Source organism: Pezoporus wallicus, unplaced genomic scaffold, assembly GCF_028554395.1.
Source record: "Pezoporus wallicus isolate ANWC-B61680 ecotype Strahan unplaced genomic scaffold, APGP_CSIRO_Pwel_v1 scaffold_7383, whole genome shotgun sequence".
Taxonomy (NCBI): Eukaryota; Metazoa; Chordata; class Aves; order Psittaciformes; family Psittacidae; genus Pezoporus; species Pezoporus wallicus.
The window spans coordinates 548462-567560 of NW_026636323.1; the positions used below are offsets into that span (position 1 = coordinate 548462).

A 19099-nucleotide genomic window follows, 5' to 3' on the forward strand; every position below is an offset into this window, starting at 1 on the left:
ATATTTTCTTTTTTCTCCCTTTTTAGGAACATTTTCCCCAGTGTTCTGATACTTCACACTTCTACTAAAATTCTTCAAGATTCTTTGGCTTCTGAGGTTATGTCTATTTCTTTTATTTCCTAGAACAAAATTCATCAGGTCCAATAAATTTGAAGACATTAAATTCTCAAAGTATTTCTTTTCATTCCAATCTAGAGGAAGACCTTTGTACTTTGTGGCTGGAGTTAATTTAGATAGCAACTAGTCTGACCTACCAAGGGAACACTATTGAAACAGATTACAAAAGGCATCAAGTTGGCTGTCAGTTTTCTGTTTTGATATGACTGTGAGTCAGCACTCCTATCCCTATGCTTGCTGCTTAGGAACTCAAAAATTACATCCTAGTACTTTCATGGTTTAACTCTAATTCACTTTTTTGCATTGCTTTTTCTGATAGCCACTGCATTGTTGGATTGATTTTCAGTACTTGTCAGCAATTTCATCTTGTTTCCACTGACTATGTGTTAACTTCTTGTGCTGAAGTTTTTTTTCTTTTTATTTTTTTTTATTTTTGGGGGGATGTGTTTTTTTTGGTTTTGTTTGTTTGTTTGTTTGGGATTTGTTTTGTTTTTTTTTTATTTTTATAACCTTAGGCTTAACTTTTACTTTTGTTGCTCCCTTTCTTTCCTCTATGGAAGTGCCAGTTCCTTTATCTTATTTTTCATACGTTTTTATTTCATTTACCGGTACTGTAAATTGTCACCCTCCAAATGATGAGAACAGACATTTCTGTCCAGTTAATAAACTTAGACCTGAAGCTCACATGGTCTATTGAAACAAAGTGGATTGTATTTGAGAGGAGAATAAAAACCCAAGGGGAAAAAGAGTGAAAATGAAATTCCTACACAGGGAAGGATTTTATCGTTATGAAATAACATGGCATCTAACAGGGAAAATGAGATGAAATCCAAACAATAGATATGAAAAAATCCCCAGCCAAACCAAACATTTATCAGTAAGCAATTTTTATGAGTTAGTGAATAGTACAACGCAAAAGAGAACAAATACAGCAAAGCATTGAATCATACTGTTAGATCTGTTATAAGATACCCAGGCCATATCTTTAAACCAGCAAACATACACACACCGTAAATCAAAAACTGCTGAAAACTGCCAGATTTGGCTGCTCAAGAAGCTGAAAGATGATGATGAAAGTATATGAAGTAATGAGAGATTTTAAAGGACCCGTTGTTTGAACAGGAGCTGAAGGTACCCATCACAGAGCACAGCAGAAGTCTGTGCTTCTGACAAAGATGTGTCCAGATGTGGTATATCATAGTCCAGAAGTTAAATGTAGAGGTAAACAAACAATATAATGATTTTATGACTTATCAGTCCTGATGCCTGTGGCTTTCTCCCATGCTTTTTTTATGTACATATGAATTCATACAGAGGAAACATGCTGGTTTAGGCCTGCCTGGAGAAGTAAACTGGGTATTTTTAATCATACACTTTTATGATTAAAATAGTTGACATGTTCTCCTGTCACTGACTACATATGATAAGGCTGTCTGAGTGTTGTGTTTTAAACCCAGCGAGCCAGCTCGTTCACTCCCTCCCCCACTTCTTGCCCTCCCTGAACTCCTGGAGAGATGGAGAGGAGAATCGAAAAGAATGCAACTCCCATGGGTTGAGATAAGAACAGCTTAGTAACTAAGGTATAACACAAATCACTACTGCTACCACCAATGATAACAATGATAAAGGAAATAACAAGGGAAGAAAATACAACATCTCACCACCAGCTTACCAATAACTCGCCCCCCCCAGCCTAACCAAGCACCGATCCATACCTCCTCCAACCCCGCAGTCCTTAGCGCTTCCGGGTAACTCCTCAGTTACCTCCTGGACATGACGTGCTGTGGTATGGAATACCTCTTTGGTCAGTTTGGGTCAGGTGTCCTGTCTCTGCTTCCTCCCGGCTTCCCCTCCTCCCTGGCAGAGCATGAGGCTCACAAAGTCCTTGGCCAGACCAAAACATCATTGTTATCAGCTCTGTTCCCAGGCCGAAAGTCAAAACACAGCACTGCACCAGCTTCCAAGAAGGAGAAAAATGGTTGCTACTGCTGAACCCAGGACACTGAGGAAGACTAAAAGTAAAATCAGAAAAGGTTATCAATTTTCCAAAAGTCCCTGAAGATATTACACTGAGAAGTTCTATCAAAGTGGATGAGTAAAATCAAAAATGTAAAAATACGAAGTTTCAGTTTCTTTTAGGGAAAAATGGAATAATTCTGTAGAAGCATGAAATATGTTGGCTGAGAAGCTCCCATAGTGATTTTTTCTTGGAAGCTGAGTATAGGTAACTCATGTGGTGATCCTCCTGAGCCAAAGAGAGGAACATAGACTTATACTACCCATGAAGCATTGCAGTAAAGCCCCTTTCCATCAGCAATTTTTGACCACTGCTTGGTGTCTCTTTTACTATGCAATTTGGTGTTATGTGGAGACTGTGTATAATCACCTATAATTAATGATTCTGCTTGCTGTAGGATTTACTGTCTTCTACACTGACAAGGAAAACCAACCCTGGAGGACTACCATTTTTCTAGCTGGCTGTTATCTTTTTTAAGGATTTTAAAAATTATTACTCAGTTTTATTTTGTGATTTTGCAAAGAAATCTTCATTGTGTTATGCTAAACATTTATAGTTATGAAAGGAAAAAATAATTCAAAAGAACTGATCTCTTCATCATATATAAACATGTTTAAAGGGTATGATCTGATGAAAGAGGAAAAACTTTGCTTTTTATGTTAAGAATTTTCTTGGGTAAGAATTTTCCTTTTCCATTACAGAACACTATTTAGGCACTGCAAAATTGCAGAAAGACCAATTAAGTTTAAAGAGGTGTTTTCTCAGGACAGAGGATGGGTGGCTATAAATGAGAACTATTAATGTCACAATAGAGGTTAAAGAGCAGACTATTAATATTAAAATATAGACACGTCACTTATTCAGCACAATTGTCCTGTGTCTTGGAGAAATGGCTTCAACGTCATGCAGGAAATGAAATCACTTTTCAACAAAGGCTGCAGCTTGAAAAAAGAGTATATGGCTGAAGGTGAAAGTGTAAGAAAGGGTCACCAGTTTTTTAAATGAATAAAACAGTAGTAGCAGAATTTAAAATTACAGCCTTTGTGAAACCAAAGCTTTCAGACTTGTTCTATGAGCATACCAGCTTTGATATCTTTATATCTAGTTTTAGTCTAAATTCTTAGAACTTCTATCTTAACTAAATTTAAGCTTGTGCTTTACAGTCAAAATTTCAGAATCTTCCTTTTATATTGACTGTAATCCTGTGGTCATGAGGGTAATTTAAGAATTTTGCTATGAACAGATTTACCATCTTTGGAAAATGTTGATATCCATCAATCAGAAGGTACCAGTATAGCACATTTTTTAAACTGGTCCATTATTTGATATCTGTTTTAGACAAAAGTTTCTCTATAGAGTTTCGTTTGGCTTTTCTACCCCACATCTTTATAGAAAATAATATTCTTTATGGCATAGCTTCCAATTTAAAAAAAATTACAGAAACTTCCTGACCACACTCTCCAGAACAAGAGATATTCCACCTCACACCTTACTCTTTGCGTGTGGCATATACTCTTACTCAGTATGAAGATCGCATACATTGTGAATGATTCAGCATTTCCTTTAACTAAGGAAGCATAATCTTTCATAGTTTTCTTCTTCAACAAGATAGGATGAGGCATGAACCAGACATGGCCATAATTTTTGTACGTGTAATATGTATATAAAGCATTTGTATCAGTGACCTCTGAGTATTTTTTGAGGCCATGAGGGTGTATGATTATTATTACTGAAGAGAATCCTCTTTATCAGAAACAACAGAAACAATGCTTCTTTTTTATTGTTAATTATGTGTATAGGATTTGTTGGCTACTTTTCTTCATACATTTTCAAATTTTTACAGCTAGTTAAAAATTGAGACTACCTAAATATTTTGGCAATGATGTCTAAATACTAAAGATTGATTCTGACACTGGATACCTTAAAAGATTTTAATGAAGATAGCTGAATATTGCATACTCTGTGCATCAGGCTTATGTTCATTACAGTGTCGCTTCCTTTTTTGGGTTTGTTTCACTTGCTCAGGCTAAGTGAGACAAAGCAAATTCCCAATTTAGAAACATGAAGTATCGCCTGGATAGCTCAAGTGTTTTTATTACTTACTGAAAAGGAGATTGAATTCACTATAGAGAGCTTCACTCTTGCACAGATCTACTCACAGCAGAAAGCCTTGTTACCAAATTTTAGTGTGCCAAAGGCTTTCTTGAAGTCCAGGCTGTCTGTACCTGTAGGCAGAGCACACACAGGGTGATCACACCAGCACCTGCACTTCCACTGGTTTGTGGAAATAGTCAGAAAGTGCTGGAGAATGCTTACATGAACATATTCATGCCAGTATGCAAATCGCTCAAACCAGCCATTTCAGCTAGCACCACGTATGGTGCATTTTCAGCTGAGGTCAAATTGTGCATTGAGTTTAACCTAACCACTACCAAAAAATATAATGATACAAGTAATCTGACAAGATTGAGGTGGAGCTGGATTAGAGGGAAGAAAATCTTTCTCAAGAGTAGCTCAGGGAAGGAGATACAACTTTAGTGATGGGGTGACACCTCACAATATAACCTGACATACGGAATGGGATCAGGGCCGTGGTTTCTGCCTCCTTCTCTTTTGCTGCAGTATTAAAAATCTACTCTGGGAAAAACTGCTAGGGCAAAATGCTATCCCAGAATTTTCTGTCAGTATGTTGGAGCTATCCCTGCGTATGAAGATTGCAGTTCATATAATAACAATCTGGGATCTTAGGTCTCTGCTACAAAGGTCTTTCTACCTGAACGTATGCCTATAATCAAGTGAGCATCAAGTCATCGAATCACAGGGTCATAGATTCAACTAGGTTGGAAAAGACCTTTAAGATAATCAAGTCCAACCATTACCCCAGTGCTGTCAAGTCCACCACTAAACCATACCACTAAGGGCCTCATTTACACAGTTTTTGAACACTTCCGGAGATGGTGATCTCACCACTTCCCTGGTCAGGCTGATTTGGTTAAAAGCAGTCCTAAGAGTGAATTAGTTGAGCCTGTTTCAAGGAGCAACACCAGTAAACCAGATTGCCCAGTTATACTATTGTTTCAGCAAGTTATTCCCTTGAAAAAAAACCCTTATCACAGCAATCTACAAGCTGTGTTTGAACTAGTCATGTTTTAGACCATAATCCAAATATCACATTTCTCACATTGGTATCTGAAGGCCAGTCATTTCTGCAGCTTCATATAGGTGATAGTCATAATTGCAGACTTTCCTGTTTACTGTAGAGCAGATGAGAGATTTACTTAGGCATCTACCTCAGTTTCTGAGTCCAAGAGGAGAGTAATATAGATCCAAATCTCCCACCCATCAGGGAGCAAGTGATAAGAGCAAGACTCTCATAACCCACTGAGACCATGTGTTTAAAGGTTTAATTCACATCCAGAGTCACAGATCCTTCTCTTCCGGTAATATAAAAAGTGAAGATTGAAGGGACAGTACAAAAAGAAAGGGAAAATACTACAATGTAATTCTGCCTCCACTAAAATTAATGACAAAACTCATAGAATCATAGAATAGTTAGGGTTGGAAAGGACCTTAAGATCATCTAGTTCCAGCCCACCTGCCATGGGCAGGGACATCTCACACTAAACCATGCCAACCAAGGCTCTGTCCAACCTGGCCTTGAACACTGCCATGGATGGAGTATTCACAGCTTCCTTGGGCAACCCATTCCAGTGCCTCACCACCCTCACAGGAAAGAACTTCTTCCTTATATCCAATCTAAACTTCCCCTGTTTGTTTTAACCCGTTACCCCTTGTCCTATCACTACAGTCCCTAGTGAAGACTCTCTCTCTAGCATCCTTGTAGGCCCCCTTCAGATACTGGAAGGCTGCTATGAGGTCTCCACTCAGCCTTCTCTTCTCCAGGCTGAACAGCCCCAACTTCCTCAGCCTGTCTTCATACGGGAGGTGCTCCAGTCCCCTGATCATCCTCCTGGCCCTCCTCTGGACTTGTTCCAACAGTTCCATGTCCTTTTTATGTTGAGGACACCAGAACTGCACACAATACTCCAGGTGAGGTCTCACAAGAGCAGAGTAGAGGGGCAGGATCACCTCCTTCGACCTGCTGGTCACGCTCCTCTTGATGCAGCCCAGGATATGCGGGCTTTCTGGGCTGCAAGCTCACACTGAAGCTGGCTCCTGTTCATTTTCTCATTGACCAACACCCCCAAGTCCTTCTCCGCAGGGCTACTCTGAATCTCTTCTTTGCCCAACCTGTAGCTGTGCCTGGGATTTCTCTGACCCAGGTGTAGGATCTTGCACTTGGCATGGTTAACTCCCACCAGAGTCCGAAGGGTTAGGATGTCTCCTTCCAGATGTCCATCTACTGTCTCTAATCAAACAGCTGGCAAAATCTTTATCTCATCCTTTTCATCTCCCACATTAAGCTTACAAAGTGATCTATACTTCTGATACTGTGTAGGTCAGATAGTGACTGCTTTTACTTCAGCCCTGACAAAAAGTTTGTGCACCTGTATGTCATGCTATCACCCTCATGTTTAAGTAAGCCTGGATCATACAGGGATTTTGTCCCTGTGATGCAGTTTACCTGAGGGGGATGTGGTGACCAATGGGGAGAGCAGATCCAGGTCACCTTCTGATAGTTCTTCATCACCCATAAATGAATAAGAAAGCCTTTAGGAATAAAAGTCATACAAAATGTCTGGTTTGTATCCTCAACATTTGCACTCCTTATGTGGTATTTTCCACTGCAAAAATAATTTTATTAGCATTCACACAGAAACCACAAAGGGTTAAATCATAAACTCACAATCTGATTAGATGACAGTGTGGAAGCTCCGCCAGGGAGAAAACAAAATATCCAAATAAGCTGGGTCTAGGACCTTCATATTGAAGGCATCGTCATTGTCAGTGGAGTACATTTTAATGATTAAACCAGAATCTACCATTGAACTGCCCTTGAGCAGAAGGAGGACAGTTCATGATTAATGGCTTGTTTGCGTTCTTTAGCATTTCTAAGCCATAGGCACATAGGTAGCATCTGACTCTGGCTGCTCACATGAAATTTAGTGAAGGTTTTTTTGTCACTTAATGCTTCAGAGTGCCTGGTTGATGTCCTAAGTTCATTTGAATCATACTGTAATTTTTGACATTTGCAGTTGAGTACAGTTACAAAATGCACAAAACTGTCAACACGGTAAATTCATGATGTGTCCATGGTCCGTATGGACAGATGTAGCAGACACAATCTAAAGATTCCCAGTGAACAAATTGCAGATGCATGTACTTTGCACATATTGCTTATTTTCTTTTCTGTGATCAGCTAATACAGCCTGATTTTGTCTTTTTATTTCAGTCAGCTGTGCTCCTACTCGCAAGCAATTCTGGCTGTGAATCTAGAAGACTAGGGCTTTCTGCACTTTGGATCTCAGGGTCCAGATGCCAAGAGCCAAATTGAAATGGTTTGAAATGGTTTTCTGCTGCCTAATTCTTGGGGGTAACCCTGTTATCTTGGTTGCCAGGAGATGAAAACTTTCAGGCCAGTAAGATTTTCACTGGTGAAATGGAAATTAATCCTGAATTTTATAGTGATTTGCTGTCATACTTCTCCTGAAACAAATCTACTTCATTCATGAGGAGTGCCAAAAATTACATGGAATAGTTTGTCATTGCACTGGTGTTAGAAAAATTTTATTTTGGGACAAGGGAAATACATAGGGGCATTTCCAGCTCAAAAGAAAATTTTCAGAAATGCAACTGGGTCTTTCAGTATTTTTTAGAACTCTAGTTGACCACTCTGGATAAGGGTGTTTGGATCAGATGACCTCCACAGATCCCTTCCAACCTTAAACATGCCATGACTCCATGATTTCATAAACCACATATCCTGAATTAATATGGCATCATTAAGAAGGAAAAAAAAAAAGAAAAAATTGGCCGTCTTATGAGGCCATACACAAAGTAAATCAAAGTCGACAGTTTGTTCAACACCAAAATAGATCTCCAGTTGTACAGATATTTCATGAAAATATGAGCAAATTCATTACTATCACGTTAACAAGACTGCTCATCCTTATAGTTAAACCAGATGCCTTTTCTACTGAAGCACTTGATGGAACATGTCTGTCTAGCCTGATGGCAGCTAAGCCAGAAGAGGAACAAAATGTGGGAAAGTGGCTCTGGAGAGGGTGTGAGAGAATGACTTTGGGAAGTCACCACTTGCCTGGGCAAAGCATTATGGACTGTAATAGTGGGGAAAAATCCAGCCTTGGCAAGGAGATTGATAACATGATCTAATAAGACTTTTCCATCTGTAATATCTCTGATCTGCAGCTGAAGAAGTAATAAATACACATTTGATGTACAGCTGTTTTGTTCCAGACTCACTTCTGTTTGGATTGTTGCATGTCTTCTCCCTGGTGTTAGGGCATATTTGAGACACACATGAAGATCCACTGTCTTGGAAATACTCCTGAGGCTTCTGCAGACTTGTACAGTACATATGTGCTTTGCAGTGATCACATGTGCTTTTGCAAAGTCTTAACACTATAGAATAATCTTTTCCAAAGACAACCACGTCAATATCCAATTTCATATGAAACTGCAAAAGGAATAGAAAGTAGCTATATGCATCTTCTTTTAAAAAGCTCTTTGCTAGGATTCCTCTTTAAAAATAGTTCTTACATTATTCTCTGTGCCTGATCAGCTGGGATCTAGAAATGAGTTATCCTTCTGCCCTCCCCATAAAAAACAGTTTTTACCAGTGAAGTCATAGCTGCTTTTTTTTTTTTTTTTTTTCTGGACATGGAAAAAGGAGCCTCAGCAATCTCATTTACCACTCCATCTGTATCTTCCACAGCTGAGGGACACTTTGTAATGAAGGTCTTAATAAAAGACAGAAACAAGTCCTGCTAAGTCCTCCAGACAAATAGATTAAGGTGTCTGTAGGGAGATTTATCTGTACTTGCCATTGAGAACTGTCAGGGCCTGGATTTGCTATAGATCATAGTGACCAACTGACTGATGGGCAGGCACCTGAGCTCTGGGGATTGCAGGGACATTGATGACCTTAAGAGGTTGCCTAGCCCTCATTTGCAGTACAGTCAATAGCCTGAAGAGCCTAGGGTAAACTGCAAATGACACCTCAAGTCACTTTTGTCTATACCACTGAAAATGTTCCTATCTCTTGCCAGTAGTTTTTTCAATTAATAAACATTCTGGTTTAGTTCCATTTAACATCATATTCACATCATATGGCTTCAAGGTGGCCCTGACTCAGTCCACATGTTCCACTGCAGGAAATACAGCTGTGAAAAAAGTGTTAAATATTTTCCTGAGGAAAAAAAAAAAAAAAGAGAAGTGGCCTAGCAATTAGAGAGATAAATTACTCTGATTCAACACAGACATGATTAAAACAACCCTAAAAATTATCAGCAGGAGTTGTAATGTAATGATTGATTTTAAAGCAAGCATACAGTAAGCAGCAGTTCTCATAGCTTAAACATCCAACACACCATGACCAGCAGTGTCTTTCATTTCATAATTGTATGTCCAAGCAGTTCAGTACTGGGCCAGCTATTGTAATATTGTTTAACATCTGTGTCAGTGACTTGGGCAATGAGGAGAGTGTACCCACAACAATTTTGCAGAGACTACAAAATGAGGAGGAGTGATTGATATACCAGAAGGCTGGTCTGCCATTCAGGAGACAGGCTGGAGAAATTTGCTGACAGGGATCTCATGAAGTTCAACAAAAAGAAAAAAGAAGTCCCTGGAAAGGAATAACCCCAAGCACAAGGACAAGCTATGGGGTAACTTGCTGGAAGGCAGCTCTGCAGAGGAAGACATTTGGTCCTGTTAGACAACACTGTTTTTCCTACAAATAACCTAAACAATATAGTTTGTAGATAAATGTAATCACCTCACACAGGTGAATGTCACACATTTGTTATGAGAGATGAATTAATTATTGGAAATTAAAAAGAAAGGCATCAGGGCAGTCCATAAAAGTTAAACATGGAGTACAACATATAAAAAGAGGGAATTCTAACAAGCCTAATTCATGATTATATGGATCCATAGCTATATACACTACTATTTGTAGTATATACATTATTTATAGTAGTGTATATAGCTATGGATATATATAGTAGTGTATATAGCTAGTGTATATACACTACTATACACTAGTGTATAGTACTGTATATAGCTATAGTAGTATATTTTTATATTGAAATGAGATGAAACACTGGACACAGTATTCTGCTATGCCTTCCATAGAATAGTTTTGGCCCATGCCAGATTGCAGTTTTTGAGCCAATCATCTCATGCACTAGTCTGTGAACAACAGATTCCAGGAAATGTTCCAACAGACAGCATAGACAAGGCTGAAAAGATTTTGCTTTCTCTTTTCTTTCAACCCTGCAGGCAGTTAACTCCCGTACACTTTACCACAGTGCATACAATGCAAAACTTCCGTGTCACATTAAAGCGGCATCCTCAAAAGCACCATGTTATTTCACACATAATTTATAGCAGTGAAAACAAAAAAAAAGCATTCCCCAGCCCTTGCCAAGAAAATGGAACCACATGGGCACTGGATGATAAAAGAAGCTGAGGACAAACTGTTGTGTAGTATGGATGCAGACTGCATGAGCCACTGGATCTAAATACACAAGCAAAGTCTCTAGTTTTGTTTTATTTAGCAGTATATATACGGGATTTAAAATCAGAAGCCAAGAAGTCTGAGCAGGAAAGAGGTGGATAAGATCAGTAAGTTAAGCAAGAATGCAAAATCCAGCACATGAGAATGGGAGAACTTTATGATCCAAGGTATAATTGCTGTTTCCTTTCCTCTGAGTTGCAAGTTCTATCAGAGAGGTTACTTCTGTTCAACAAGAAAGAAATCTGTAGAAGAAAGCTTGAGCTCTGTGGTATTTAAAAGATGACAGTTAAAGCAGCAAGAAAGAAGCATTTTAATCTAGTATGGCATTAGGAATAGATTTCTATGGCTGTAAAGGAGACTGAAAAAGTCTTTTGAACAAAAAGTACTGCTACTTTTCAATAAATAATGTGCTGGGCTCCTGATGACATAGTGTCATCTTGATTTCTTACTAATTAGTTGTATCACAAGGAATTATCCTCCTCCCCATCTAGAATCTGTAGCTAATATTTCCTCTTCTGTGCTAGCAGTTGAACACAAAACTCATACATCACCGAATTCTTAATTAATGCTGGTTAAAAAAATGCTAATCTGTTGATGTGAAAATTTTTGTGTATGTCAAAACCAGATTATTGATATACTGAAAAAATCAACTTTTGGCAAATGTTGACAGGTGTTTATACTTTCATACTTCCATTTTCTTGATATGCTGTAAAAACACATTTGGAGAAAAGTGACACAACGGAGAAGGCAAGCTTTTGATACCTTCATGCTTGTGGTTTATGCAGAAGAGACACAAAGGCAAACCTTCCTTTAATAACTGAACATGGATCCATGTGCCATCATGATTTTCAAAAAAAAAGACTCTACATCACCCAAGGCCCAATTACAAAGAGGATGGAGTACTCCACATGCATCTCATGGATCTCATACCAGGAACTTCTGCAGCTCAGTATTCAAATGAATCAGGTCTTCTTTTATTTAATCAGTGCCTAGACTGTTATCTCTACTTAGACCCTCCACCTGGGACTGACATGTAGCAGTTCTGAGACTCAGATACTAAAAGGGAAAATTACAATACACATTATTATCATCACCGTTAACGGAAAGAATAAACAGAATTTTATTTTGGAGAAGTTAATTTTGGTTATTTTGTCTTGTTCTTTATTGCAGGCAAATTTGGGAATTAGGTTTTATATGTATTATACTACGCAGAGTTAACATGACTGCAAAGATCAGAGGATCTGTTTAGGAAAATTTTGAGCGCATGGATCCATGCCAAAGAAGTGCTCAAGCATCCTTGCTGGTTACTTCATATTGCAGATATGAAAAAGAGGAAGAGAGGACTGAAGTGATCATTTTATATCAAAAAACAAACATATTCAGTGATCTAGAATAAGACTTAATTCTGCTAGTTCAGGTATTTGCCCACCTTTTAATTTTCCTCCAATAGCAATTATGGTTATAAGATGATTTTTAAATTTTCAGTCTTCTCCTCTGACATATTTTTGTATATGCATTGGTCTGCACCTCAGATTTAACTTTATCTGTAAATATTTCTCTGTTGAAACCTTCACTCACTAATCTCAACCCTTGCAATATTTTATTTATTTTTTTTTTACTCTTTAGGACTTCCTTTCCATTTATAGCTTTGTGGTTGAATTCTTTCAGTGACATTGAGAAAGAGTTTATTGCTGTGACAATTTCAAGTTCCTTTTCCATCAACTCAGTGGGTGCTACTATGATGATATCCCTTGGCCATAATTTCTCCGCCTTGTAGCTTCTACTTTTATTTATTTATCTAATATATGAAAACTATTCACCATGGTCTCCTCTGTTCAATACTTGTCAAATTATGATTATGAATATCCACCCTCTTTCATCACAAAGCAAAGCATGTAGATGTAATTCCTAGTTTCCAGAAAATTACAAGGTAACGATTAAAAGCGTAATTCTAAAATTTCATTATTTTTAAAGAAAACATTAACATTTAGTGGTCTTATAGATCATTTATGTGACACCCACTGCTGACAAAACTGATAGATTTGGAAGCATTTCCAATTAAATATTCTTTGGCATCAGTTTTTCACACAGGATACCAAAGGAAGCAGATAAAGCCCTTTCAGAATTCCATCATCAACTCAGCTGGGCATTCCTACTTATAAATGTCCAAGAGGTTACAAGGAAACATCAAAGTGAAAAGTGAGTTCTCTATTATTAGTAAGCATTCTGACTTGGTAGTATGTTAACCCTTGTTTAAACACATGACATTAGTTTAAATTACTACGAGGTGTGAAGAATTAGATAATGGGGCAGAAGAAGTCATAGTCACAAAAGTTCTCTAGTTCTGCTCTTTGGTTAAAGACTGTCTGTACTGAGACAGAAATTATTAACTATATGAAAAGCAATTGAAAGAACATGTTGATTTTCTTTCTATATTGGGTTGTGGAAGGATTCTTGTTCAGATAAACAGAAAACGCCACACCATCAGTGGTGGAGATGTCAGTGTACAGTGCAGCTAGGCAGAAACATTCTGTGTCCAAGGAAGGGCTCAGCGGCCAGGGTGTATCAGGAAAACAAGTACTGATGTAGGAGTAGCTGCATTTCACTTGGATTATGTTAATGAAGGGTGAAGTACAGAAAGGTATTTTAGTGACTCAGAGAGGCTCTAAAATGTTATCAAATTCAAAAATATGACAAAATTAGTATTCACATATTTATTACCACTTGAAAAGTTAACAACATCCTACCACACGACAGGTTTTAATCTAATATCTTGCCTTCTTCTGATTCCTCCCCAGTTCCTGTACATACTATATTTGTCATTTCCACTTCATTTTCTTCCCCATCTAATTTTTTTTTTTTTTGAGAGAGAAAAGAGCACAGGCATATTCCTCCCCTGAGATAATTAAAATCTTATTTGACTGACAGCTCACAGTGGCACAACAGTGAAGAAAGCAGATTAAAGTTAATGATTTAATGACAGTCAAAGGTCCCCAGGGGAAGATGGCATCTTTAGTTTATCCTCTAGGCAGATTTAAGAGTTCTCATTCTTCCCTAAGAGTTATCTAGCTCTTAACCAGGGTTAAAAGTTCTCCTTCCAACAAAACAGTATGATAGTAGATACTGAGATCACCTTACTGAGAGTCTGATAGCCTAGTAAGACTGTGCAACATATCAATCCAGCGCCCAGATAGCTTTGCCTTTCAGGGAGTAGTGCTCATGGTATGTGGTTATGGAATTAAGGAAGGTTTTTAATTGTGTTTAAAGAAAGTTTTAAGTGCATTAGCATGTGCTAGGTGAGAAAGGAAAACATCAGTTTGCTTCTGTGAAAATGTATTTTTTAACTAAAATAACACTAAAAGCTTAAAAATATTTAGAACTTGCCTTACAAATAAAAATAAATATTTGCAAAAGAAAGCAAGCATAGTTCAGCCAAATTCTTTATTGAGTACTTCTTTGAACCCAGAATTATAAAAGCACACTAGACAACTTGTCTGAAACTTTGGTCTGCAGAATTAAGGCACTTTGAACACATTTTTCTACTCCATGAGTAATTGTTTGCCAACTTTTGTTAATAAAGGCAAAGAAGTTTTATGAGTACAAAACTAGAGGTATAAAATTGACACAATTTACAGACAACTCCACATTAGTACCAGGCGTTAGCAAAATATGTTTTGATATAAAAGCTTTCAAGACATAGCCTTGTTTTTGTAAAACCTTTTTCTATGCTGAGTTAACTGTTTGCATGCATTTTATTTATCCTTTTTATAATCAACTTTAACAATCAAAATTTATTTAGGAAAATGTGGGAAGATGCTGAAGAATCTCAGTACATGTATTGGCATAGTGAATGATTTTTCTTAAGGAAGTCAACAGGATTAAAATTACATTTCAAGAAGCTCATAATGTTTGCTTTTCTTCTTTTTAAGAGCTTCCATTAGCCATATTACTAGAAGGCATTTGGATAGGCAATGCAGAACAAAAAGAAAAGGATACATTTAATGTAAGACACATTTATTTGTTTAGAAAAGGTAACATTACTGGTGTCATTATGACATTAAACACATGATGAAGATTGACTTATAAAAAGCATACAATACTACTGAACCAAAAGTGCTATTGTAATATCTCATATTTGCTTAGATTACTCCAGAAGTCCCCTGATGTGATCTTTTTTTCTAGAAAGGATCTAATTTCAGTTACAGTTCTTATTTAGAGGAAATAATATTAAAAAACATTATATATAAAAAAAATACATTCTGTATTGTTCCCTGCTCTTTTTAATCCAATTCTGCAAACACTTAGTAGCCAGCAAAAGAAGGAATCCTGGTTCTACAGAAGTTACAGGATCCCACCCTGAATAGTGCTTACTATCAAGAGCAGTTAAAGCACCAACCAATGGACTACTCTTTGAAAGTACTGCATTAGCAAGCAGCATCTGCAGCATCACATCTTTTTGTGGATTCCTGGTTCAGCTTACACTGTTATTGAAACAATGTCATTTTCTAAGGATCTTGCTTGGTTGTTTGTTTTTTTGTTTGTTTGGATCTGGTTTTTTGTGGTTTTTTTTTTGTTGTTGTTGTTTTGTTGTTTTTCTTTTAACCAGTTTCTTTTCCTCTCAAAGACCACGCTGTCAATTTGTAATTCTGTGGATTCCATCTTAGAAAGCTTTTAGTGGTTAGCTAGTCTTGTCCTCCTTCTTGCTGTTCCCCCTTGGAAAAATGGGAAAAACCTGATAAGTATTACTTATGATTATACATAATATAGTTCCAGTGTATACTGTATTTACTCGTGAAACAGACGTAAAGAGGAAAGATGAAGCTCTATGTTAAAATTTCTTTATTAAAAAAAGCATAAATACAACTCTCTCCTTTTGAGCTGTTTTCTTAAGAGGCTTTTTTTTCCTCATGACTATCAACATAACTGAGAATAATATTTGATGCATGTTAGTACATTTAAATATATGTTTTTCTTTTACCTTGTGTCCTCCTCGTTGGTTGTGCTTTCCGTACAGGTGCTTCTACAAAATTAGAAATGTTGTAGTCAGAAATTATTTCTAAGACCATTTTAATTAAAACTCATTAGAAATGTTGGAAACCCATTGTTGGCTTGTGAAGTTTGTTCTTTTAGGTTTTCAGTAAATTAAGAATTTCATCCCATTGGCATGTTGACTTGATAACCTGAAACAAGAATGCTTATAATACAATTCACACATTTCTGTTATGTGACACTATCGTTCCTACAACTCTGTCATGCACCAAATCTTAGCAACATTTCAAAAGTTTTTTTACATTTTAACACTATGAAGTAATCCATTTTCACACCACTGATCTCCTACAGTTGGTTACATGACGTATGCAGGTGCCAGGATGTTTTGCCATGCTCTTCATTCAGCAAACACCATCTGACACTGGTACAATGTACAAGCTCAGATTAACGTACAGCCCAGGACTCAGTCTCAGCTTTTGGCAGAGGATGCCCAGGTCTGATGTGGAGAATTACTTCAGGAATTATTTGTGCTTGAAACTCAGCCCTCATAAGATGGTGGCCACATTTCCATGTGTGTTTGGGCCTTGATTTGTAACTGCATTTTGAGTCTACATTTAGAGTTCAGTTAATTTTTTCAGAGACTATTGTTTTAAAGTGTAAAGTAGAGCAAGGGCTATTGAATACATACCACTCCCATTAGCGGATACATGTGTTTTAAAAAATACTGATTCAGTGAAACTATGGACACTTTTTCCTCTTTCTCATCAAAAAGCTGAGACATTTTTTAAACCAGATTTCTCCTCACTGGGAGGAGAAACATTTCACAAGCATAAGAGAGAATTTTTCTGTAACTGTCACAGAAATGTTACTGCAGCTTTTTTAATTCTTTACAACCATCAAGTATTGCATTTTTGCTTAACCAGCTTCAGTCAATAGTCTTTTCATCCTGAAACAGGGTATATAAATGCATAATCCTGAAATACTGGCTTCACCTCATTACAGCTGATGCGAAATACTGGGTATCTGCACCAATACATTCAAGCTCTGCACTGCCCTGACAAGAACAGAACATGGTCCACCAAAAGTATGATTTCCACACTTATATGCTATCCATATAATTATGCTTTCACATAAACCTCATGGTTGAAGGTCGCATCTGTTTGCCATTTTCAGGCAATACTTGACTTCCCTGTATGTTTTGTACTACTCAGCATTGAAATCATAGAAACACTATGTTATAATTTCAGTATTTAGCATAGACTTCAAAATTAAGAAACCTATTTATTTAACTTCATTCTCCACAAGCCGTAAGATTTTTTCCTACTGTGTTCAGTTCTGGGGCCCCTCACAAAAGAGGATATGGACCTGTTTGAGTGTCCAGAGGAGGACCATGAAGATGATCAGAGGGCTGGAGCACCTTCCCTACAAAGACAGGCTAAGAGGGCTGGGGGTGTTCAGCCTGGAGAAGAGAAGGCTCTGAGAAGACCTTATAACAGTCTTCCAGTACCTAAAGGGGTCCTACAAGAAATCTGGAGAGGGACTTTATACAAGGGCATGTAGGGATAGGACAAGGTGAATGGCTTTAAACTGCAAGGGAATAAATTTAGATTATATATAAGGGATAAATTCTTTTCTGTGGGGATGCTGAGGCACTGGCACAGGTTGCCCAGAGAAGCTGTGGCTGCCCCATCCTTGGCAGTGTGCAAGGCCAAGTTGGATGGGCTTTGAGCAACCTGGTCAAGTGGAAGGTGTCAATGCCAGTGGCAGGGAGGTTGGAACTAGATGATCTTTAAGGTCCCTTCTAACCCAAACCATTCTACGATTTAGTTCAAAGGCTGACAGCATAGTTTATTCTGCATAGTTTATTCTGCCTTATTAGAATCAGAGTTGGAAAAAGACATTCATACAGACAGGAAACAAACTCTGAATAAGCTACTTCTTAACTTTGAATGAAGCACATAAAAATACGTTTCTTACTCTTGAAGAACAAATTCCTTGTATAAAGCCAGACTGAATTGTATTTGGCTCCTGTAAGAGGTTCATTGACACCATTCAGCTTTTTCAAACACAAGAACTTCCTTCATTTAAAAAAAGGATAAAGGTAGAAAAATTCCAGAATTCTGTGAGATATTTACTCGACCCCAGAGGTTATATTCCCTCCACTCTACACCCTTTCACCAAGCTGGGAACCCCTCACATGAACAGATCACATAAACACTGACAAGAAATAACTCAAGTTAAAAACAACTCACGTGGACTTCTGGGTGTGCTGTTTAGAGACAAGGCAATTCTTATGGTGGTTGTTCCTTCAAAAGTTTTACCTAAGCTTTGTAGTTAGACGTTTCCTCTTGTCTACTACACTTGCCAAATGTTTTAGTAACTTTTAGCCACAAGGTAAGCCTCAACATTTCTCTCTGTAGCACCAGTGAAAAAATTCTTTTCCAAAACAATTGTAAAACTCTTCTTGCCAAAATACTGGCTTTAGGCCTAAGTAATTTTTGTGAACAGACACTATAAAACCCCACTTGGAATGATCACTTCAGACAAAACAGGTCTTGGTGATACTGGATTTTTAGGCAAACTAACCTTCCAGATGGACCTTCTTGATTTCTCTCTCGATAATCTGTGGCTCTCTCTCAATTACTTTAGTAACCTTGGTGTACTCAGTTCCAGCTATGATAAGCATCAAAAACAAATGAGTTAAATCTGGCATAGAATTTTTCCGTATGCAAGGAGCATTCAGTGGAAAAAATGTCACTTTGGGGGTATAGGATTATGCAGACCACCATACTATTCATGCTGTAAGGTCCCTCTCTTTTTCTTGACCCTGCCACAGGAGATTCCTTCTGTGGGGAGGAGTGTCATCCATTGCAAACTTGGCTCGACACTTTGTTTCAGTAAAGACTGCCAATAGTAATAAGCGCTGCTGGATATTGTATAGTGTTACAGCCCATATCAAATCATCCTTTTGCTTTAGACAGCAACAATACATTTTTTTGTGACGAGAGTCAGGATTAAATGTTTAGGAAATCTTCAGTAAAACAGATTAATTTTGATGTAGACAAGAGGTCCATAAAACATTGTCACTAACAGCCATAAAGCAGCATGTGTATCTGCTTTTATTGGCTAAAAGCATGGTAAGGTATTATCATGGCAGCCAAGGGTAGCTGACTGAATAAATAATGGAAAAGATAGAGAAAAATCAAATTAAAACAAGAGATAAATCTGTCTATTTGTTCCATTGTAAAGCAGGATGCTTATGCAAACTAATATATAATAGCAAGGAAAAATAGTAAGAATTCAAGAGACAATAT

General features: G+C 37.6%; 1 protein-coding gene across 6 annotated transcripts in view; it reads right to left on the reverse strand.

The window, feature by feature from the left end:
• Nucleotides 1-15372: 15372 nt before the first annotated feature.
• The window catches only part of POSTN (periostin), a 35030-nt gene continuing 31303 nt past the window's right edge, over nucleotides 15373-19099 (reverse strand). For 4 of the 6 annotated variants that reach the window (XM_057399980.1, XM_057399981.1, XM_057399978.1 and 1 more), the window contains 3 exons: nucleotides 18372-18458; nucleotides 15775-15816; nucleotides 15373-15508 (listed from right to left, as the gene is read on the reverse strand). In XM_057399980.1, coding sequence (XP_057255963.1) covers nucleotides 15468-15508; nucleotides 15775-15816; nucleotides 18372-18458 — 170 coding nt within the window. In that variant the 3' untranslated portion in view covers nucleotides 15373-15467. The remainder of the gene's footprint in view (nucleotides 15509-15774; nucleotides 15817-18371; nucleotides 18459-19099) is intronic. The other 2 variants (XM_057399979.1, XM_057399982.1) reach the window with 1 other exon arrangement.